Raw genomic sequence first — 22,548 nt, forward strand, 5'->3', positions numbered from 1 at the left:
CAGCACTGACCTAGAAGCTGAAGAGTCCCTGCCCTAGGAGAGCTGACATTCTAGCAGGAAGAAACAGAAGATAAACAATAGGCATCAGGGCTGGGACTAGGATGAGGCATGTGATTAATTCCCCCAGCCCTCAGAACATTAAAGTAATTACTGAAGAAGCTGCAAAGTAGGTATATTAAAACTTAACATTATTTTTTAAACAATCTAGTAGGTATTTATTTATTGGTTTTTAATCTATTTTTATTTATTTCAGAGAGGAAGGGAGAGGGAGAGAGAGATAGAAACATCAATATGATTTGCCCTAGCTGGTTTGGCTCAGTGGATAGAGCCTTGGCCTGCGGACTGAAGGGTCCCAGGTTTGATTCCAGTCAAGGGCACATACCCTGGTTGTGGGTTCGATCCCCAGTGGGGGGCATGCAGGAGGCAGCCGATCAGTGATTCTCCTCATTGATGTTTCTTTTTTTGTTTCTTCTTTTTTAAATATATTTTATTGATTTTTTACAGAGAGGAAAGGAGAGGGAAAGAGAGTTAGAAACATCGATCAGCTGCCTCCTGCACACCCCACACTAGGGATGTGCCCGCAACCAAGGTACATGCCCCCAAATGGAATCGAACCCGGCACCATTCAGTCCGCAGGCTGACGCTCTATTTACTGAGCCAAACCAGCTAGGGCAAATCATATTGATGTTTTTATCTCTCTCTCCCTCTCCCTTCCTCTCTGAAATCAATATAAATATATATATATATGTTTTTATATATTTTATTGATTTTTTACAGCAAGGAAGAGAGAGGGATAGAGAGTTAGAAACATCGATGAGAGAGAAACATCGATCAACTGCCTCTTGCACACCCCCTACTGGGGATGTGCCCGAAACCAAGGTACATGCCCTTGACCGGAATCGAACCTGGGACCCTTGAGTCCGCAGGCCGACGCCCTATCCACTGAGCCAAACCGGTTTCGGCAATATATTTTTTTTTAAAAAAAGAAACATCAATGATGAGAGAGAATCATTGATCAGCTGTCTCCTGCACCCCCGCTACTGGGGATTGAGCCCGCACCCCTTAACATTATTTTAGCTTAAATATTTTATTTATAATGAAACCAGAATTTGTTATACTTTTACTTTCCTGGTTTTATTGGAAACAAACTTATCAATAATAACATTTTTATAAAAACCATTAAAGATTTTAAAAGCCCACTTAGAGTGTCACTTACTTGCCCTTTTGCTTCAAGCTCCAACATGCCTGTGCACAGCACTCGTTGCATCCTGTCCTTATTTAAGTTTTGCTGTTTTGCTTGTCACGCATTTTTTGCATTCATTTCGATTTTTCAAATATCGCATTAAAGTGTTAGTGATCTTGAAGAGTAAGGTTTTTGGTGCCAAGGTGCGTGCCTCTTCCCCTCACCCTGATGGGCATGATAGAAAAGCTAATATGTGACCTGTTGGAAGGGTCTTCATGTGATAGAAAAAGGAATAGGGTAATGGTGATTGAGGTGCTGCCAGGATTGGCTTGTTTTCATGTTCCTGTCCATTTCCCATCCTAGGATATGAACCCCAGGAAGTGAGGAATCTTTCTCTGTGTTCCTAGTGCCACCCCGTTGCATGGAGGTGACAACCGTGTGGCAACCTGAAGGAGAAGTAGAGAGCCACTCGGGGATCTGAGGGGAGAGCCAGTCAGTCAGAGGGATTCTAACTCAGCTCACATGATAGGGCTGCTTTGGACATGAATTGAATGAGTGAAGGTGTTTGGACAGTGCCTGCTATAATCATAGTGATCATTCTTTTCACTGTGAGGCTTGCGCCTCGGTTTTCTCACCTATAAAATGGGACAGCAGTAGCAGTGTGTAGCCCGTGGGATTGGGAGAGGGGCCTGGCTGAGGCAGGGCCTGTGTAACATGTGCCACCATCCCACCCCCAGGCCAACCACATTTGTGTCCCCTTCCCAGGCTTATGAACGTTCGGAGAGCTTGGAGGTGGCCTTCGTCACCCAGTTGGTGAAGAAACTGCTCATTATCATCTCTCGCCCTGCAAGGCTGCTGGAATGCCTGGTGAGGGGGCTGGGAGAGGGGAGGGGGCTGGCGGGGGCCCCTCCGAGCCCACCGCGAGCCCGCCCCTGCCCTGCCTCAGGAATTCAACCCCGAGGAGTTCTACCACTTGCTAGAAGCAGCGGAGGGCCACGCCAAGGAGGGGCACCTGGTCAAGACAGATATCCCTCGTTATATCATCCGCCAGCTGGGCCTCACCCGGGACCCTTTTCCAGGTGCCAGCTGGGGGCACAGGGGGCTGGAGGTGAATCCACGGGGACCCCAGCCTCCACTCACTCTCAGTCCCTTCCTAGACGTGGTGCATCTGGAGGAACAGGACAGTGGCGGCTCCAACACGCCCGAGCAGGACGACCTATCTGAGGTAAGGCCGGGAGGCAGCCGTCAGCACGCTGGTTCTGGCTGGATAGGCAAGGTTCACCTCCTGGCTCTCTGGCCTCAGGCCGGGTAGATCTCTGCTCCGAGCCTCAGTTTCACCATTTGTCAAATGGGTTAATGATAGGTCTTCCTCCATGGGCCTTTTTCTTTTTATGGTAAATTACACATAACATAAAATTTACCACTTTAACCATTTTAAAATGAACAATTCCGTGTATTTAGTACATTTACAGCTTGTGCAGCCATCACCTCTATCTAGTCCTGGAGGATTTTCATCACTCCCAAAGGAAATATATCCATTAGCAGTTATTCCCCATCTCCCCTCCCCTGGCCCATGGCAATCACTGACCTGCTTTCTGTCTTCTTGGATACGCTTGTTCTGAACATCTCATACACATGGCATTATTCACTCTGTGGGCCTTTGTGTCGGCAAAGGGTTTTCAAGTTTCATTCATGTTGTAGCATGAATCAGTGCTTCATTCCTTTTTATGACTGAACTAGAGGCCCCATGCACGAAGATTTGTGCAAGAATGGGCCTTCACTCTGGCCAGAGCTGCCTTTCTGCCTTCCCACGCTGCCCAGAGGCCTGGAGCAGCTGGGGTGGTGTAGAATGCCTGCATCATTGCCATGGCGACGATGCAAGCATCCCGCCCTGCCCCTGGCCTCTCAACGCCTGCATATGCAAATTAAACCCCATCTTTGTTTGGGTTAATTTGCATACTCACTCCTGATTGGCTGGTGGGCGTCATGAAGGTACAGTCAATTAGCATGTTACTCTTTTATTAGGTAGATAATATTTCATTGTATGGATATACCATATTTGTTTATCCATTGTCCCCTGGTGGACACTGGAGTTGCTTCCATTTTTTGGCTGTTGTGTAAATAGTGCTGCTATGAACATTCGTGTACAAGTATTTGTCTTGAACAACTGTTTCAATTCTTTTGGTATATACCTAGCAGTGGAATTGCTGGGCAATAGGGTAATTGTTTGTCTAATTTATTGAGGAACCATGCATGGCGTTTTGAGTGAGTTGAGTGTCTCTCTGTGCTAAGAGCTCAGCGTAGTAAAATATGCCACAATCTCACTGCCAGGCCAGCCACACGTTGGAAGATGTTTCAAATGTCTAGTAGAAACTATCTGCCATAGGCCATGCGTGTGCTTCGTCTAAACTATCTAGTGTTTTTCAAAACTTTGAAGCAAAACACAGAAATCAGAAGATTTTTGCCTCAGATCTGGGGTTGGGCCTTCTTTTGAAAAAAAAAAAAAAATCAGAAGTTCTAACAACACTATGGTGGGACCAGCTGGCACTGAGTGTGGGCTGCCCTATGATATGGGGTACCTGCCCCCAGTCACCCATGGCCCCCACCTGGCCTGCCTCGCCCTGAAGGCATTTGTTTCAGATTGTATCTATTAACACACACACACACACACACACACACACACACACCTTTCCTATATATATGTAAATATATATATTTAAAAGAATCTTACTATACATGCCATTTGTTTAATTTTTTGAATAGGTAATGGAATGACATCACTCAAAAGTCTAAAACTCTAAAAAGGTATTTATCTTTAATTGTTGTTTGTAGGATTCTACATAATTCCATTTAATCAAACTTGCTAATTGAGTGATTCAAATCTTCCATCTCCCTATTCTTTTTTTTCTTTTTCCTGATTGATCTCATAGTTTCTGAGATATGTGTTAAATCCTTGTTTTGAGCTATTTCTCCCTATAATTCTGTCAGTTTTTGTGTCAGATATTTTTAGGCTACCTTTTTTTTTCATTCATGTATTTATTCCACAACCAAAATCATAACTTAAAAGTCATAACATTTTTAAAAGATAAAGGAGACTTTGTATCACAGCTACATTAATAAAATAGGCATTGGTCTAAAATGCAACATGAAACAGGTGTTCTGTTCCCATGGTGGAATAAATACATAATAATTACACATAAAATTTCACTCAAGATGTGACATGAGGCAATATCCCTTTGAAACAAACTATCCAATGGATAGAGGCATGCTGCCAGTAATTTCTATGCACATTTTACTGCAAGATGGAAAACTCTCCAAGGTAACTACAAACTCAACCCCCTTGTCTCATGCACCTGGCCTTGGCTTTCGCCTTCCTTCCTCAGACACATCCAATCCAGAAAGGCTTCTGCACCCCATGCTCAAAAACGCCACCATTAGTCCCCAAGGACCTCAGCACAAACTGCTGTTAATAAGCTCATATGCAGCCCTAGCTAGTTTGGCTCAGTGGATAGAGCCTTGGCCTTCGGACTGAAGGGTCCCAGGTTCGATTCCGGTCAAGGGCATGAACCTTTGTTGCAGGTTTGATCCCCGCCCCGGGTTGGGATACATGCGGGCGGCCACCAATCGCTATTTCTCTCTCTATGTCTCTCCCCGCTTCCTTCCACTCTCTCTAAAAATCAATGGAAAAATATCCTCAGGTGAGGATTAACAAAAAATAAAAAATAAAATAAATAAATAAGCCTATATGCAGCCTCCAGGGAAATCAGCTGCATCAACTCAAAGAACCGCAGCATTTCTTTAAACATTGGTTTTAACTGTCCAATGAGCTCCTTCAGGCTAGGTGCTTTTCATAAACAAACCAAAATATTGTCTTATAATCTTTATTTTTTCTTGCAAAATGTTAAGTAAGCCATTCAAGTAAAAAAAAATTTTTTTTACAGAAACCATAAAAATTCAAAGGAAACCAGTTCTTTGCAGCCTAACTCCTTTGTTTCTGAGCTGTGAAGAGGGAGATGAGGCCTCCCACTGTCATGCCTTGGTGGTCTGGTGAACATTCGGTCAGGCAGGCATCGTTTTAGGTGGATGGGCACACCATAGATTTCGGGAAAATTTTCTGCAGTTCTGGAACTTTGTTTTTCCAGGCATAACCATATGCAGTAAAATCAGAAGTTGGTGTGGCGAATATGATGTGGCAATGCTTCTGTGGAAACCACAGGCTTTAACCCCTTCGGGTTATAGGCATCAGAAGCCCCTGCTCCCACCAATTTCTGCGTGAAGCCACTAAACTTATAGTACACTAGAGGCCCGGTGCACGAATTCGTTCACAGGTGGGGTCCAGCTGGCCCACCCCCATGGGGGCACATTGGGTCGGGCCAGCGCGGGGGAGGAGCCGTGGGAGGTTGGCCGGCTGGCCCCGCCCCTGATTGGGGTGTTGGAGGCTGGGCCAGTGGGGGGGTGCAGATAGGGGGGCGATTGAGGCCCGGATTAGACCGGTTGGCTGCCACAGTACACGTCATAGCCGCCGGTCATTCTGGTTGTTCTGCCATTTGGTTGCTGAGCTTTTATATATATAGATGATGCCCTGTGTTTGGCTATTCACAGCTGTTGCCTGTGAGGACTGCCCCAAGGAAGGTTTAGGCTACATTCTTAGAAGCATATCAGTTCAATATTTTTTAAAAATATGTTTTTATTGATTGAGAGAGAGAGAAAGGGGGGGGGGAAGAGACAGACAGACAGACAGACAGACATTGATGTGAGAGAGAAACATCAATCAGTTGCCTTGAGCATGCACCTCAACCAGGATCAAACCCACAACTGGGTATTTTCCCTGACCTTTCAGTGCACAGGACTATGCTAACCAACTGAGCCACCCTGGCCAGGGCTCATTATTTTTTTAATCTCATAGATATTTTTGTGTAATATTTATGATTTTCAGAGAGGAATGGAGAGGGAGAGAGAGATAAAAACATCAATGATGAGAGAGAATTATTAGTCAACTGCCTCTTGCACATCCCCTACTGGGAATTGAGCCCTCAATCCCAAACTTTGACCGGGAATCGACCTCCTAGTTCATAGGTCAATGCTCAACCACTGAGCCACGCTGGCTGGGCAATTTCTCATTCTTTTTAACGGAGGCACAATATTCCTTTATTCAAATGCCCATTATGTGTTTATTTAACTAATTTCCTATCGATGAACATGTCAATTGTTTCTAATATTTGCAATAAGCAAGATAGTACATACCTATGTCATTTTCACATATGCAAGCCTATCTGTAGAATTATTTCAAAAGTGAAATCCTGGATCAAAGGGAATGTACATTTATAGTTCTATATACACCAAAGTACCTTCCATGGGGGTTATACCAATGTATTCTCCCAAAAGCAAGGTATAAAAATACCTGTTTCCCCACAACTTTACCCACAGAGTGTGTCAGCCTTTTGGATTTTTTCTTTTCCTTTTGCCAATCCGCTAGGTGAAAAATGGTATCTTGGGTAGTTTTAATTTGCCCTCTGACATTATATGTGAGGTTGAGCATCTTTTCATATGGTTAAGAGCTCTACATTCTAGTTCACAGATCTTGCCTATTTTTTCTCTTCAATTGTTAGGCTTCTAGTTATGGATTTCTGGGAGTTCTTTCTATATTAGGGTGATTATTTTGTAGGCTTCTTTCCTAATGGGAAAAAGTTGGGACTATCGCTTCAAAGTCAGACAGTCTCGGGTTCAAGTCCTGATTTTGTTGCTTCCTCACTGTGGCACTGGGATGAAGGATGCATCCCCACCCTGCCTCGGTTTCCCCATGGATAACGGGATAACAAGAGTCTCCCTCTTACCATGATGATGGTGGTGGTCTCCCCTTCCCCCTTCAGGGCCGCAGCAGCTCCACCAAGGCTAAGAAACCGCCTGGAGAGAATGACTTTGACACCATCAAACTCATCAGCAATGGTGCTTACGGGTGAGCCACCTGGGGCTCTGGCAGGGGGAGGGTAGCGGAGGCCGGGTGTCTCGGGGTGACGGCCGGTCCTCGCTCTCTCCCCCTGCAGCGCCGTCTACCTGGTGCGGCACCGGGACACTCGCCAGCGCTTTGCAATGAAAAAGATCAACAAGCAGAACCTGATCCTGCGCAACCAGATCCAGCAGGCGTTCGTGGAGCGCGACATCCTCACCTTCGCCGAGAACCCCTTTGTGGTCAGCATGTTCTGCTCCTTTGAGACCCGGCGCCACCTCTGCATGGTCATGGAGTACGTGGAAGGTGTGGCTGCCTGCAGAGCTGTAGGGAACAGGGAGGTCCACGCTGGTCAGGGCTGCTGAGGGGCCTGCCTGAGCCCCAGTCACCATATTGACTCTCCACCTAGTTATCCATCCAGTCATTGACCATCCATTCCATCTGTTTATTTCTATCCAGCCATCTATTTAGTTTATCTGTTTTCATTTTAGTCAATATAGAAACATCCATCCAATTACCCATTTACCCATCCATTCTTCCATTTATTCATTTGCTAATCCATCTGTTTTTCCACCCATACATCTGTTTATACATTATACATCTATTTTTTTTTTTAATCCTCACCCGTGGATATTTTTCCATTGGTTTTTTAGAGAGAGGGGAGGACAGAGAGCAATACCGATGTGAGAGAAACACAGCCGTTGGTTGCCTCCTGCACGGGCACTGACCAGAGCCCAGGCCAGAGAGGAGCCTGCAACCAAGATATGAGACACGTGCCCTTGACCGGAATCAAACCCTGGACCCTTAGGTCCTCAGGCTGATGCTCTACCCACTGAGCCAAACTGGCTAGGGCCATTATACATCTATTTAAAAAAAAAAAATTGAATAGACTTCATTTTTTAGAGCAGTTTTAGGTTTCCAGACTGAGTAATTAGAAAGTACGTTGAGTTCCTGCATACCCCTTTCCTGCAGTCTCCCTATTATTTACATCTTGCATTCATGCGGTACATTTGTTATAATTTATGAACCAATATTGATACATTATTAACTGAAGTCCATAGTTATATATTAGATCCACTCTGTGTTGCACATCTATTTTTCATTCATCCATCTTTTCATATGTCTGGCCATTTATTCATGCATCAGTTTATTCACCCACTTACACACCATCCATCCATCTACCAATACCTATTTATCTATTTATTAATCCACCATCCATCCGTTTACTATCTGTATTTTTATTATTCATCCAAATCTTCATGCTAGCAGCCATCTCATCTAGCTGTCTCTATCCACACATTCATCTACAGTTCATCCATCAGTTTATCCACCCATCCAGCCATCTAGCATTCATCCAACCACCAATGTATATATTTTTCATGTTTATCCAACCACTCAGTTATCCAAATATTATTACATCATTGCCCAAACCCACACATACTGTGGTTATTAGGGTACACACATGACCTCATGGGGCTACAGTGATGCCACTCCTACACCTTTAGTCAACCATCCATTCATTCAACAGATATCCCCCCGTTGTCTCCCTTATGCCACGTGCTGTGCTAGGTGCTGGTGGCACAGGGGGGGGCCAGATAGGCACATGTCTCTCTCTTTTTTTTTTTTTATTGATTTTTTACAGAGAGAAAGGGAGAGAGATAGAGAGTTAGAAACATCGATGAGAGAGAAACATCAATCAGCTGCCTCCTGCACACCCCCTACTGGGGATGTGCCTGCAACCAAGATACATGCCCTTGACCGGAATCGAACCCGGGACCTTTCAGTCCGCAGGCCGACGCTCTATCCACTGAGCCAAACCGGCTTCGGCACATGTCTCTCTTATGGAGATTATATTCTGGGTAGTCAGACGATAAACAAAACAAGCAAAGGCAGTCAGGTCATTTCATAGAGTGAGGACAGTAATGAGGACCTTAAGGCTGAAGGAGGCCATAGGGACATTGGTGGGCAGGGACCTCTCTAAGCCGCACTCTACCTGGACGAGGGAACCCCAAGCACAAAGTCTGTTAGGTGAGAAGGCATCTGGACTTGGAAGTAGCAATTTTCAACTGGTGTGCCACAAGAATTTTTAAAACATGCAATACCTGACTTAGTCAGTGGCACTGGCCTCTTTTATTTTCCTGTTAGATAGTCAAATTAAAAAGTGACTACAGCCAGAACAACAATGGCTGTTTGGTGTGAATGAATCAAAATCATACCTATTTGTATTTGTCAGGTTGGCAAAAATAGACATTTTTTTGGTGTGCTGAAGAATTTTCGTTATTAGTTTATATGTGCCATGAGATGAAAAAGGTTGAAAATCGCTGTTTTGAGGAGCAGCAATGGAGCTGGAGTCAAGTGAGCAAGTGAGAGGGAGGGTGGGGGTAGATAAGGACGGAGAGGTGAGGGGTTAAGCATGCAGGGCCTTGCAGAGCCTGGAATGCATTGGGTTTCATGCCAAATGCAACAGGCAGCCACTGGAGGGTTTTAAGCTGACATGGTCTGACTTACGTTTTAAGGCTGTTTATTTAGCTGCTGTGTGGAGGGCAGAAGAGGGAGACCAAGATGGCGGCAACTACATGGGTCCAAGGTCTTGCAGAGGAGAGAAGTGGGTGGAATCGGGATCTCTTTGATGAGTTGAGCACACAGTGAGTGTGCATTCTTGGGGCTCCTGAACAAGGCCCAGCCTCAAAGTCTCATTTGGAAGTCAACCCAGCTTTGTTCTCAGTGTAAGTGTGTGTCAGTATTACTTGGGGTTGTGGCCAGATGCAGATTCCTAGGCTCCATTCCTAGGTCTGATCATCAGTTTTCTGGCTCAGAAAGAAAGAGAAAGAAAGAAAGAAAGAAAGAAAGAAAGAAAGAAAGAAAGAAAGAAAGAAAGAAAGAAAGAAAGGAAGAAAGACATTTAATGACTTGTGATCAAAACACTCATGTTGCCTTCAGAAATGGCTGTATCCAGAAGAAAGAAAGAAAGAAAGAAAGAAAGAAAGAAAGAAAGAAAGAAAGAAAGAAATTTAATGACTTGTGATCAAAACACTCATGTTGCCTTCAGAAATGGCTGTATCCAGATGCTCAAACCATGTCATCAGGAATCTCTCCATTTCTTGGCTCTGCTCTCCCATGTGTAGGCTTCCCTTTAGACAGGCCTTGATATAGTGAGGTGCCATCCAGCAGATCCCACTTACATCCTGCTAGTTTAGCAATCTTTGGGGAGAGTGAAAAGTTGGAGGGCTGAGCACCTTGGGTTTGCTGCTGCACTTGGAAAGAAATCTGGTCCTTGTAAGAAAAAGGAGGAATGCCTATTGGGGGGAAATATGAACGCTGATCACAGTAAATCTGGTGGGAACCAGGAATCTACATTTTAAGGCACAAGACATTCAAGATTCAAACTCCAGGAGATCAAGGGCAGTGTTCCCAGACTCAGTTGATAAGCAGACAGTGTTTGGTACCCACCAAACCTCATTTCCACCAACTCCCTTCATGACCCAACCTCTGTCTGAGTCTCAGATCAAGCCAACTTTGGAAGATGGTTAAGAGGACAAGAGGAGCCCTGGCTGGTGTGGCTCAAGTTGTTTGGAGCCTTGTCCTGTGCACTGAAAGGTTGCGGATTTGATTCCTAGTCAGAGCACATAATCTGCGTTGCAGGCTCATTCTCCAGCCCCATCCATGTTTCCCTCCCTCCCTCTCCGCCTCCCTCTCCCTCCCTCTCTCTGAAAAGGTCAATGAACCTGTTCTCAGGTGAAGATTTAAAAATATATAAAAAATTTAAAAAGAAGACAGGAGGAGCCTGGTAGAGGGCACTCCCTGTGCGACCTGGGAGAGCGAGGCCCCTCTGTACTTCAGTTCTCCTTCGCTGTAAAATAGGGGTGATGTGAGGTGGGGACTTGGTGCTATCGTGCATGTGGAGTGAACAGCTCTGGGGCAAGGGTGCTTCCCTCTTTACCCGTGCCTCCTCCACACACAGGGGGGGACTGTGCTACCCTGCTGAAGAACATCGGGGCGCTGCCCGTGGAGATGGCCCGCATGTACTTTGCCGAAACAGTGCTGGCACTCGAGTATCTACACAACTATGGCATCGTGCACCGTGACCTCAAGCCTGACAAGTGAGCCTTGCCTTTCCCCATCACCCCCTCCCTGCCCCTCTGCAGGCGCTGGCATGGAAGGGCCAGGAGGGAAGTGGGCAAGCCTCACCCTGAGACCCCTGCTTGTGTTTGCAGCCTCCTCATCACCTCCATGGGCCACATCAAACTCACGGATTTTGGCCTCTCCAAAATGGGGCTCATGAGCCTCACCACCAACCTGTACGAAGGCCATATCGAGAAGGATGCTCGGGAGTTCCTGGACAAACAGGTGTGTGTGTGGCCGTGGGGATCGCTGTGGGGGGGATTATCCAGCAGGGCTTCAGGGTGTGGTGGGGCGTGCCGCTCCCCTTCGAGGCCCCTCCTGTGGCCAGAGTGCAGGCTGACCGCCTGCCCCTAGGTGTGCGGAACCCCAGAGTACATCGCGCCTGAGGTCATCCTGCGCCAGGGCTATGGCAAACCGGTGGACTGGTGGGCCATGGGCATCATCCTCTACGAGTTCCTGGTGGGCTGTGTGCCCTTCTTCGGAGACACGCCCGAAGAGCTGTTTGGACAGGTCATCAGTGGTGCGTGCCTCCTTGGTGGCAGGTGGGGGGCACGGGGACATGGGCAGACCCAGGGCCTTTTGGACCCAAAAGTGACCCCCCCCACACACACACCTTGCTCTGCAGATGACATCCTGTGGCCCGAGGGAGATGAGGCCCTGCCGACAGACGCCCAGCTCCTGATATCCAGCCTCCTGCAGACCAACCCCCTGGTCAGGCTCGGGGCAGGTAAGGGGTCTGCTGTGCAGAGCAGCTAAGGGCTGGTCCCCAAGGGCTGTGGCCCTGGGGTAGAAGACAGGGGTGGGTGGCTGGGCTCTTGAGCTGGCCATAGGCGGTCGCGGGAATTCTCTCCCGGACCCCATCCACCCCTTCCTTTCCAGGGGGTGCCTTTGAGGTAAAGCAGCACAGTTTCTTTCGAGATCTGGACTGGACAGGCCTGCTGAGGCAGAAGGCAGAGTTCATCCCCCACCTGGAGTCCGAGGATGACACCAGCTACTTCGACAGTGAGCTGGGAAAGGGGGTGGAATCTGGTGAGAGGGACCATTGGGCAAGGCCTGGGCTGGAGCCCAGGTGGGTAGGAGACCAGCCACCCAGACAGAGGAGAGGGATGGCCTGGCATAGGGGTGGGGCTCGGTCTGAGCAGTTAGCAGGAAAGGAGGGTGGGGCCTGGACCGCAGTGAGTTCTGGAGTTGGGCCTGGGCTACTGGGCAGTGCTAGGACCTAGAACGAGGCAGGGACAGGGGCTGGCTGGAGGGGAGGGGGCTGGGCCATAGATGGGGTCTGTGGGTGTGGCCTCTGGCGCTGGGCTGATGGAGCCTCTGAGAGTTGGGCAGAAACCCAGCCTGGAAGCAGGGCCAGAATCAGAGTCTAGACTGGGACAGGGACATGCGGGGCCTGCAGCCCTGAGGAGAGGATCCATGATGTAGGTCACAGTCCGCCCCCCATTCCCAGCCCGCTCAGACAGGTATCACCACGTGAACTCCTATGATGAGGATGACACGACGGAGGAGGAGCCGGTGGAAATCCGCCAGTTTTCCTCCTGCTCCCCGCGCTTCAGCAAGGTGAGCCGCGGCTGGGTTAGGGGTGGGGCCAGGCCCGGGGAGGGGGGTCGAGATCGGGAGGCGGGGCTTGGGCGGGGGTGGGAGGGGGTCTTTTCCTCCTAGCAGGATGAGGACGGAGTGGGGCGGGGTTGCGGGAGCTGGGGGAATCCTGGCAGGCCCGAGGTCTCCGGCTGGGGAAGTTGCTGAGAGTGACAGGGCCTGGGGGGTATGGGAGGGCCTTTGGCATTGGGTGGAATCTAACAAGAATCCGGACCGCTGTGGTGCTGAGGACTCACAATGGGGCGGTGCTAGTCTAGATGAGGCGGGTCAGGACCTTGGGGTGCAGAGGATGAGCAGTGGGGGCGGGGCAAAGGTGCACAAGGTCTCGCTGTGAGGAGCAGCGTGCAGTGGTGAGTAGAGCCCAGCTTGGGGTACATATGATTGGGTGGGAACTGGGAAGGTGGGGCACGAAAGAGGGCAAATTCGTCAAGATATGGGCAGGGTTGCCGAGGCCGGTTTGGCTCAGTGGATAGAGCGTCAGCCTGCGGACTCAAGGGTCCCAGGTTCGATTCCGGTCGGGGGCATGTGCCTTGGTTGCGGGCACATCCCCAGTGGGGGGTGTGCAGGAGGCAGCTCATCGATGTTTCTCTCTCATCGATGTTTCTGGCTCTCTAACCCTCTCCCTTCCTCTCTGTAAAAAATCAATAAAATATATTTAAAAAAAAAAGATATGGGCAGGGTTGCCCTAGCTGGTTTGGCTCAGTGGATAGAGTGTCGGCCTGCGGACTAAAGGGTCCCAGGTTCGATTCCGGCCAAGGGCACATGCCTAGGTTGTGGGCTTGATCCCCCACAGTGGGGGGCATGCAGGAGGTGGCCGATCGATGATTCTCTTTCGTCATTGATGTTTCTATTTCTCTATCACTTTACCTTCCGCTCTGAAATCAATAAAAACATATTTTTTAAAATATATTTTATTGATTTTTTACAGAGAGGAATCGAATCTGGGACCTTTCAGTCCGCAGGCCAATGCTTTATCCACTGAGCCAAACCGGTTAGGCGGGGCAATAAAAACATATTTTAAAAAAGATTATGGGCAGGGTCTAAAGGCTTAAATATGTTTGGTGGGGTCTGAGCTGCAGATTTGTAGGTGGTTGGGGGACAATTCAGAGATGGGCGGGGCCCTGCCTTGGGAGGGCGGAGCGTGTCCAGTAGCAGGAAGCCCATTGGTTCGGGAGCGTGCCTCTCACCACCGCGCACCCGCCCTTGCAGGTGTACAGCAGCATGGAGCAGCTGTCGCAGCATGAGCCCAAGACCCCGGTGGCGGCCGCGGGGGGCAGCAAGCGGGAGCCGAGTGCCAAGGGTCTAGAGGAGAAGGTGGCCGGCAAGCGGGAGGGCCTGGGCAGCCTGACCCTGCGCGAGAAGACCTGGAGAGGGGGCTCCCCAGAGATGTGAGCAGGGGCAGGGCTAGGTTTGGGGAGCGGGAATGAAGAGGCGGGTCGCCTCTGACCACGCCCCCCTTTTAGCAGCAAGCGCTTCTCGGCATCGGAGGCCAGCTTCCTGGAGGGGGAGGCCAGTCCACCCTTGGGTGCACGCCGCCGGTTCTCGGCGCTGCTGGAGCCCAGCCGCTTCAGCGCCCCCCAAGAGGATGAGGATGAGACCCAGCTGCGCAGGTCTGCCAGGCCCACCTCTGACCCCCCAGGCTCACTGGATGCACGGGTCCCCAAAGAGGCAGCTCAAGGGGATGGCACTGCCAGTGGCGGGGACTCCGAAGCCAGTGAGTGCCCCCTCCTGCCGCCTTCCCTAGTTCCCCAGTGGCCATACATTGAGCATTCAATAAGCCTGGTACTGTTTACGCAAGGTCTCATCTACTCTACACACTCCCGTCTGGGTTCTCATCAACGTGAGGAGCACCCCGCATTCCATGCTCTCGGTCAGCAAATGCCTTTGAGCGCTTCTGTGTCCCCGGGGTTGTGCCAGGTGCATGTTACTTGCTCCCAGGAAACTGACGTTCCCACAAGGGTGAGAAGTGGGGAAGCATTCCAGGCAGAGTGAACACATGCGAGATGCCCCGACCTTGGCCTGCCTCCTAACCCACCTGCTCTGTTGCAGCTGACCAACCACGCCCAGGTGACCTCTGCCCACCTTCAAAGGACGGGGACCCATCAGGCCCGAGGGCCACCAATGACCTGGTTCTGCGCCGGGCGCGGCATCAGCAGCTGTCAGGGGACCCAGCAGTGGAGAAGCGGCCTTCTCGAACCGGGGGCAAAGTCATCAAGTCAGCCTCTGCCACTGCCTTGTCTGTCATGATTCCTGCAGGTGATGCTGGGCCCCACCTGGGAGGGAGGGTCTGCCCCCATTTGTGCCAGGACAGGCCAATGATGACGCTGCATTTTTCCTGTCCACAGTGATGGGCACTGGGGTGGACCAGTGAGAGCTCTGGGACTTTAAGGAGGTGGGAGGAGCAGATACTGGGAGAGCTGTGATTGCTGGCCTTGACCTCTGACCATGGTTCTGTGTCTGCCTGCAGTGGACCCTCATGGAAGCTCACCCCTGGCCAGCCCCATGTCTCCACGATCTCTCTCCTCCAACCCGTCCTCGAGGGACTCCTCACCCAGCCGGGACTACTCACCGGCTGTCAGTGGGCTCCGCTCACCTATTACCATCCAACGCTCCGGCAAGAAGTACGGCTTCACACTGCGAGCCATCCGCGTCTACATGGGTGACTCAGACGTCTACAGTGTCCATCACATTGTCTGGGTGAGCATCCACGGGTGGGGTCTGTGTTCCAAGATGGGGGTGGGGTAGAGAAACACCCCTTTAACCCCCAGAAATGAGGGACAGTTCAGTCTCTGGATCCAGGCAGCCTGGATGAGACTCCTATGACCTTCAGTGTCCTTCCCCCTCTGAGCTTCAGTTTCTTCAGTTGTAAACGGGGAAGAATAATTACTACTTCCTAAGGTGTTACAAGGATTAAAGTCAATGCAGAGCTAGGTGTGGGGCACATAAGCTTAGGGAGCGTCCTTGTTACCGATCCTGTTAACCCTGCACTGTGTGGTGCCCTGTCCCCAGCACGTGGAAGAGGGGGGCCCAGCCCAGGAGGCAGGGCTCTGTGCGGGGGACCTCATCACCCACGTGAATGGGGAGCCTGTGCATGGCATGGTGCATCCTGAGGTCGTGGAGCTGATCCTTAAGGTGAGTGCAAGGGAGGCAGCACACTGGGGAGAGGGGAGCGGAGGTCCTGGGAGCCCGAGCTGCGGGAACAGCCTCCAGCAGAGCATTTGTCTCCCTCCTTCCCCCAGAGTGGCAACAAGGTGGCAGTGACCACAACACCCTTCGAAAATACCTCCATTCGCATCGGCCCTGCAAGGCGCAGCAGCTACAAGGCCAAAATGGCCCGGAGGAACCGGAGACCCTCGGCTAAGGAGGGCCAGGAGAGGTGGGTGGGGCCAAGTGTGGAGGCGGGGCTATACACAGAAGGCACAGGGGGACACTCCAGTGTTTGAACAGTGGGCAGGGCTAAGATGGGAGGGCCACAGCTGTGGACAGGAGGAAGAAGTGTGGGGACCACCGAGTAAAGAGCAAACACCGAGACGACGGGGGCGGGGGGGGGGGGGCAGGGAGGGGCGGAGAGCACGGGCTGGGACAGTGCGAGGTTCCTGGGCTGGAAGAAGAGCATTGCGGTATGTCTTGGGCAGGTGGGCGGGGCCAGTAGATTTGGATGAGCGAGAGCACCGTTCAGGAGGTGGTCTTGTCCTTTTGAGTGTGTTTAGCCCACTGGGAGGGCTAGGAGAAGGGAGTTCTATCTGGAATGAGCAAGCCAGGCAAGACTGGGCCAACTGAAGTCATTTCCTCCCTTAAAGGTAGGAGGAGCTAGGAGAGGAAGGTGGGGCCAGGAGAGGGTTCTGTTTTGATTAGTGGGTTTGGCCTGGACAAGTCGTGAGTGGGGATTTAAGTGAGGAGCCAGACTGAACTGAGGCAGGTGAACGTCTTCCCTCCCTGATTGGTGAGTTGCGGCAGGAGAGGGCGGGACTAGAGAGGTGGGAGGAGCCAGAAGAGGTTGGTCCTGCGTTGATAGGTGACTCTAGCTTGGCAGTGCCCAGCAAAACATAGGTGGGAGGAGCCAAGCGGACCCATGTGGGAAGTTCTTTTGGTTTTGATAGGTGGGTTGTAGCTGGAGAAGGCGGGGCCAGAGGAGTGGGCGGTCCCAGGGGCTAAAGTGGAGCCAGGAGTGGTGATTTTGGACTTTTAAGAAGATAAATGGCCCTCTCCTTATTCCCCAGCAAGAAGCGCAGCTCGCTCTTCCGCAAGATCACGAAGCAGTCGAACTTGCTTCACACTAGCCGCTCGCTGTCGTCGCTAAACCGCTCACTGTCGTCCAGCGACAGCCTCCCGGGCTCGCCCACCCACGGGCTCCCAGCTCGCTCACCCACCCACAGCTACCGCTCCACACCCGACTCCGCCTACCTAGGTAAGCTCTGGGCCTGCGCTGGGCCAAGCGCGGGGGGCGGGGGGTGGGGGGGGGTACGGGTTCCCTGGCGGTGCCTGCCAGCGGAACACCCCCTTTTGCCCGCCCTCAGGTGCCTCGTCCCAAAGCAGCTCCCCTGCCTCGAGCACGCCCAACTCCCCGGCCTCCTCCGCGTCGCACCACATCCGGCCCAGCACGCTGCACGGCCTGTCGCCGAAGCTGCACCGCCAGTACCGCTCTGCGCGCTGCAAGTCGGCCGGCAACATCCCGCTGTCCCCGCTGGCGCACACGCCGTCCCCCACGCAGGCATCGCCGCCGCCGCTTCCTGGCCACACGGTGGGAAGCTCCCACACGACACAGAGCTTCCCGGCCAAGCTGCACTCCTCGCCGCCGGTGGTGCGCCCACGCCCCAAGAGTGCGGAGCCCCCGCGCTCGCCGCTTCTCAAACGCGTGCAGTCGGCCGAGAAGCTGGGCACCTCGCTTGGCGCCGACAAGAAGGGAGCGCTGCGCAAACACAGCCTCGAGGTGGGCCACCCGGATTTCCGCAAGGACTTCCACGGTGAGCTGGCGCTGCATAGCCTGGCTGAGTCTGATGGGGAGACGCCCCCCGTCGAGGGGCCTGGTGCGCCCCTGCAGGTGGCTGTCCGCCGCCTGGGCCGCCAGGAGTCGCCCCTCAGCCTGGGAGTGGACCCGCTGCTGCCCCAGGGCACCCCCAGGCCTACGGGGGCCTCGAGTAAAGAGGAGTCCCCCGGCAGTGGGGAGGCCTGCACCCAGCCCCGCGTGACGACTCCCGGAGGCCGGACCCTGGAGCGGGATGCCAGCGGCACGCGGCACCAGAGTGTGCAGACCGTGCAGACCGAGGATGGCTTGGGTGGGGCGGCTAGGGCGGTCGCCAAGGCCGCACTGAGCCCGGTACAAGAACATGAGACAGGCCGGCGCAGCAGCTCCGGTGAGGTGGGCACGACCCTAGTGCCCATTGTTGTAGAGCCCGAGCGGCCTGGGGCCAAGGTCGAGGTGCCCCGGTCTCTGGGCTCGGACTCCAAGGGGTTGCAGGGACCCATACCCCTGGTGCCTCCCGCACCAGAGGTCCTCCGAGGCCCTGAAGGCTGGGGGCTGGAGAAGGTGGAGGAGCGGACCACGCAGAGCGGGCCTCGCTCCAAGCCCTCCTCCCCCAAGCTCTCCCCGGAGGCCCAGACCCCTTCTGTAGCCCCTACGAAAAATGCAACAAGCAGCACAGGGCCCCCAGCCGCCCCCACTCCCCTTCTCCAGGCCACCAAGCCCGAGGTGGGGCTGACTTCCAGGTACCCTGCTGAAGCTGTGCCTCCATCAGGCCTGACCAAAAGGGCCCCCTGCCCCATGCCCCCTGGCCCCTAGCTGAGGGGGCCGCTGGCCCTGCACTGTACAGCCGCCTGTATACATATGTACACATATAAATAAAGTGTGTCTGTGCTTCATGAGCTTTCTGAGGCTTGCCCCACCTCCCTGGCAAGGCAAGGTTTTAGCCCTCTTGCCTGTGTTCTTGTTAAGGGGAGGAACTCCAGTCCTGGTTACTATAGAGAGGGGAGGTGAGTCTTGTGTGGATCTTTCCTTGTGGTCTCAACTATGAGCCAGCTGCCCCCAGACCCTACGAAGCTGCAACGCTGTTCGGAGTCCCAGTGCCCACCTGAAGAAAAAGTTAACAGCCCCATCTACCACCTTCTATTCCTCACAACTTCTTTTAAAAATATATTTTATTGATTTTTTTTTTTTTTTTTTTACAAAGAGGAAGGGAGAGGGATAGAGAGTTAGAAACATTGATAGATGAGAGAGAAACATCAATCAGCTGCCTCCTGCACACCCCCCACTGGGGATGTGCCCGCAACCAAGGTACATGCCCTTGACCGGAATAGAACCCAGGACCCTTCAGCGCGCAGGCTGACGCTCTGTCCACTGAGCCAAACCGGTTAGGGCTCTTCACAACTTTTGAGTCAAGTGTTCCCATTTTGCAGATGAGTAGACTGAGTCACAGGTTAAGGCACACAATAAGGGACTGAACTGGGATTTAAACTGAAGTCCCAACTGGCTCCTATATGCTCTGCTGGGCTTTCTGGAGACAAGGCGCTACTCTGCTCTCACAGGGTTTCCAGGCCTTCACCAGAGGCTGGAAGGCTTTCCAGAAGGCAGGCAGCTGGGTACACAGTGTGCCCCCACCTCGGTGCTCCTCTCCACAGTTCCGATTCATGTCACCCACACAGGCCCAGGGCCCTTCTGGGGCTACACACCACTTGGAGTGGTCCTCTGTGGTACTGAACGTGGGCCCTGCGGGTCCAGGGAAGCCTATCTGGGTCACATCGAGCACTTGCTGGGCCCCGGAGCAGTTGGAGGGCAGGATGCCAGGAGAGTGTTGCCAGAACTGGACCTGCAGATTGCTTCCAAGAGCTTCTGCCAACCAGCCAGAGTATAGGTCTGCAGAGTATGGAGAGGGCATGGACAGGGTCAGGGTCATTGCTAGGGAATCCCTAGGCTACTGGCCCTCTCTGAGCTCAGTTTCCTTGGTTGTCAATTCCTGGCTAAGGGCTCTTACTAAACACTATATTCATTACTTCATTCACAACAACCCTTTACAGTACATATTAGTACCCCCTTTTTTCCAGATGGGTAAAATGAGAGTCCGGTTAAATAATGTGCCCCACAACCAGTGGTTGAGCCCAGGCCTGTTGGTTGTGTACCTCTCATGTGTTCATGGCTCCTAAAGAGTTCTAGTTCCTACCTCCAACTTGCTCTCAGCCATGGGCACACCTGACACCACCTCTGCAGAGAAAGAGTTCTTCAACCCACAACCTCAGGGCTCACCATCTCCAAATTTTCCAAATTTGGCAAAGCTCTGGAAGGTGGCCCCTGCCTTTGATGTGAGTGTCACACTGCTGTTCCAGGGTCTGTTGAGAACATGGTGGCCCTCGACCACCTCCCCCAGGCCAGGTAATTTCTGGAGGAAGATCCCTCCCAGCTGGTGGTCATACACACTGGGGTAGGTGTAGCTCAGTTGTCTGCCTGGAAGGCAAGGCGGGGGAGAAAATTAGGGACTGTTCCACATTCTGGTCTGGAAACCAGGCAATCGCCCTGCTTCCTTGTCCCCACTCACCAATCTTTGAGAATTGGTCGAACGGAAAAGACACACAGAGGAGGGTCTGCCCATATCTGTGGGCCTGAGGAGGCCATCGGTATGCGGTGCGTGAAAGGGGAGGGAACCCGGGAACGCTGTGGATCAGCCAGAAGCCCTCTTCTTTGTCCAGAAGCAGCACACCTGAACCAAAAGACAGGACCACGGGAACTGCTCAAGGTCTCAACAAGCACAGGTGCAGCCAGGAACAGCCTCAGTTTGCAGGGAGCCTGGAGGGGGTATGGGCAGTGTCTGGACCACTGCCGAACTCTTTCCGCAGCCCACTGTTGTCACAGTCCAGAGAAAGACAGCATTTACCTAGGATAACCTGCTACCCTGCCCCTGTGTCCTAAAGGAGCCCCCTCCCGCCCCTGCAGGTCAGGAGTTAGCTGGGGGAAATGCATCAAGAAGCCAGAGCCCTTCTCCAGCCCCCCAATCTGGGCCTCACCCTTCGTGTGCCCTCGGTTGGTAGAGTTGTGAGTCCTGTTGTTCTTAGGTGGCTGGTCATTGTAAAGTAGGAAGGCATGCTGGGGGAGATGGATGGGGCGACGTGAAGTTTTCCTCCAGGCCGGACCCCCCTAGAGTCCCACCTGGGTTCTGCCGGCACCCGCCCCTTCACCTGGCTGGTGTTCTGGTACAGCGGCAGCAGGCTGCGGCCTACGGCTCCCTTGAGGTTGTCGATGGGCACCGTACCGTCGCGCCAGCCCCCTGAGTCCGCATCCAAGTACTTATACCTGGTACTGGCCGGCAGCTTGTAGACGACGAACCTGGAGGTTGGGAAAAGGACAGAAACGGAGGAAGGGGAAGAGGACAAGCCCCAGGCTTCACCCAGGTTTAGCAATCTGCAGTCCGGCCCGGGGGGGGGGGGGGGGGGGAGGGGGGCGGGGCACGGTCGGAGCCCCGCACTCACCAGTCCACAGGCTGCCCCGAGTCCCCGTAGCAGGTCAGGGTCCCTGCTGGGACCCATAGCAGCGCGCCCAGGAGCAGCAGGCTCAGAGTGGCCATGGGGCTGGAGTCGGGAAATCTGGGTGGGGACCCCGAGGCGCCGGATCACGAGTTGCACCAGACCCGGTCCTTGGTGACTTTCACTTCCCCAAACCCTCCGGAGAACCCAGGGGGGAACCTCACGGGATGAAACTCCGCCCCTGAGATGTGAAGCAGAGATTTGAAGAGGCTGGCCTTGTTCCCTGGGGGCGGGGCTTCCTTTGGGGCGGTCACTCCGCTAAGATCCGGTCCTCATCCAGCCAGCCTACGGCCGCCTCCGATTTCCATTGGATGCGGCCCTTGGTAGGCTCCACCCCCTGACTTGGCCCAGACCACGCCCTTTGATGGCCGAGTGGTTTAGCGACTCTACTCCCGGCCAATCAGCGCTCACGTTCTTCCGCTGGGCCCCGCTTCTGTCTCTTTTGATTCTTGTTTATCCCAATCCACTCTCCCGCCAGACCCTGCTCCTCCCTCGGCTTATGGGTGAGACACAAATTTGCTTTTTTTTCCTTTCCAGCTTTATAGCTTGAGGTCCAACTCTTGGGACTTTTGCTCTCTTAAGGGGAGTTTGTGCCTGGCCGACGTGGCTCAGTGGTTGAGCATCGACCTATGAACCAGGAGGTCACAGGTTCGATTCCCGGTCAGAGCACATGCCCGGATTGCGGGCTCAATCCCCAGTAGGGGGCGTGCAGGAGGCAACCGACTCATGGTTCTCTCTTATGGATGTTTCTATCTCTCCCTCTCCGAAATCAATTTTAAAAAAGTATATATATATATATATATATATAAGACTAGGATTTTTATTTTATTAAATTTTTATTGATTTCAGAGAGGAAGGGAGAGGGATAGAAACATCAATGAGAGAGAATCATTGATTGGCTGCCTCCCACACGCCCCCTACTGGGGGGAGGGGAATAGAGCCCGCAACCTGGGCATGTGCCCTTGGCTGGAATCGAACCTGGGACCCTTCAGTCTGCAGGCCAACACTATCCACTGAGCCAAACCAGCTAGGGCTATACATTTTTTAAAAGGGGAATTTGTGCTCCTTGTCTTCTCCCCTTTCATTCTGCATATTTTCCTGAGCTAGCCAGGGGGTCACTTTGGATCATGGCATGGTGAAGGGTGCTGTGATTCTGGGGCCGGACTGGGGCCTCTTAGAGGGAGATGGT

The 22,548-nt window shown here is 52.4% G+C and overlaps 2 protein-coding genes and 1 pseudogene across 2 annotated transcripts in view; 1 reads left to right on the forward strand and 2 right to left on the reverse strand.

Moving 5' to 3' along the window:
- The window catches only part of MAST1 (microtubule associated serine/threonine kinase 1), a 28,660-nt gene extending 10,001 nt beyond the window's left edge, over positions 1-18,659 (forward strand). Inside the window, exons 8-26 of the mRNA XM_008157933.3 lie at positions 1,949-2,050; positions 2,130-2,262; positions 2,341-2,408; positions 7,054-7,139; positions 7,228-7,436; positions 11,092-11,230; positions 11,345-11,477; positions 11,607-11,772; positions 11,878-11,979; positions 12,132-12,254; positions 12,703-12,812; positions 14,061-14,239; positions 14,318-14,565; positions 14,901-15,107; positions 15,319-15,548; positions 15,861-15,983; positions 16,091-16,227; positions 17,072-17,259; positions 17,369-18,659. Coding sequence (XP_008156155.2) covers positions 1,949-2,050; positions 2,130-2,262; positions 2,341-2,408; positions 7,054-7,139; positions 7,228-7,436; positions 11,092-11,230; positions 11,345-11,477; positions 11,607-11,772; positions 11,878-11,979; positions 12,132-12,254; positions 12,703-12,812; positions 14,061-14,239; positions 14,318-14,565; positions 14,901-15,107; positions 15,319-15,548; positions 15,861-15,983; positions 16,091-16,227; positions 17,072-17,259; positions 17,369-18,630 — 3,945 coding nt within the window. The 3' untranslated portion in view covers positions 18,631-18,659. The remainder of the gene's footprint in view (positions 1-1,948; positions 2,051-2,129; positions 2,263-2,340; positions 2,409-7,053; positions 7,140-7,227; positions 7,437-11,091; positions 11,231-11,344; positions 11,478-11,606; positions 11,773-11,877; positions 11,980-12,131; positions 12,255-12,702; positions 12,813-14,060; positions 14,240-14,317; positions 14,566-14,900; positions 15,108-15,318; positions 15,549-15,860; positions 15,984-16,090; positions 16,228-17,071; positions 17,260-17,368) is intronic.
- LOC129149474 (cytochrome c oxidase subunit 7A-related protein, mitochondrial-like) lies at positions 5,259-5,700 on the reverse strand (annotated as a pseudogene).
- A 328-nt stretch (positions 18,660-18,987) lies between the features above and the next one.
- Positions 18,988-21,553, reverse strand: DNASE2 (deoxyribonuclease 2, lysosomal). The gene is given in 7 exon segments (XM_054716846.1): positions 18,988-19,350; positions 19,352-19,701; positions 20,089-20,286; positions 20,378-20,539; positions 20,844-20,922; positions 21,015-21,162; positions 21,306-21,553. Coding segments are annotated over 7 exon segments (1,173 nt in total). The 5' UTR covers positions 21,401-21,553; the 3' UTR covers positions 18,988-19,209.
- Positions 21,554-22,548: the final 995 nt, after the last annotated feature.

This window comes from Eptesicus fuscus, chromosome 6 (genome assembly GCF_027574615.1).
Source record: "Eptesicus fuscus isolate TK198812 chromosome 6, DD_ASM_mEF_20220401, whole genome shotgun sequence".
Lineage (NCBI taxonomy): Eukaryota > Metazoa > Chordata > Mammalia > Chiroptera > Vespertilionidae > Eptesicus > Eptesicus fuscus.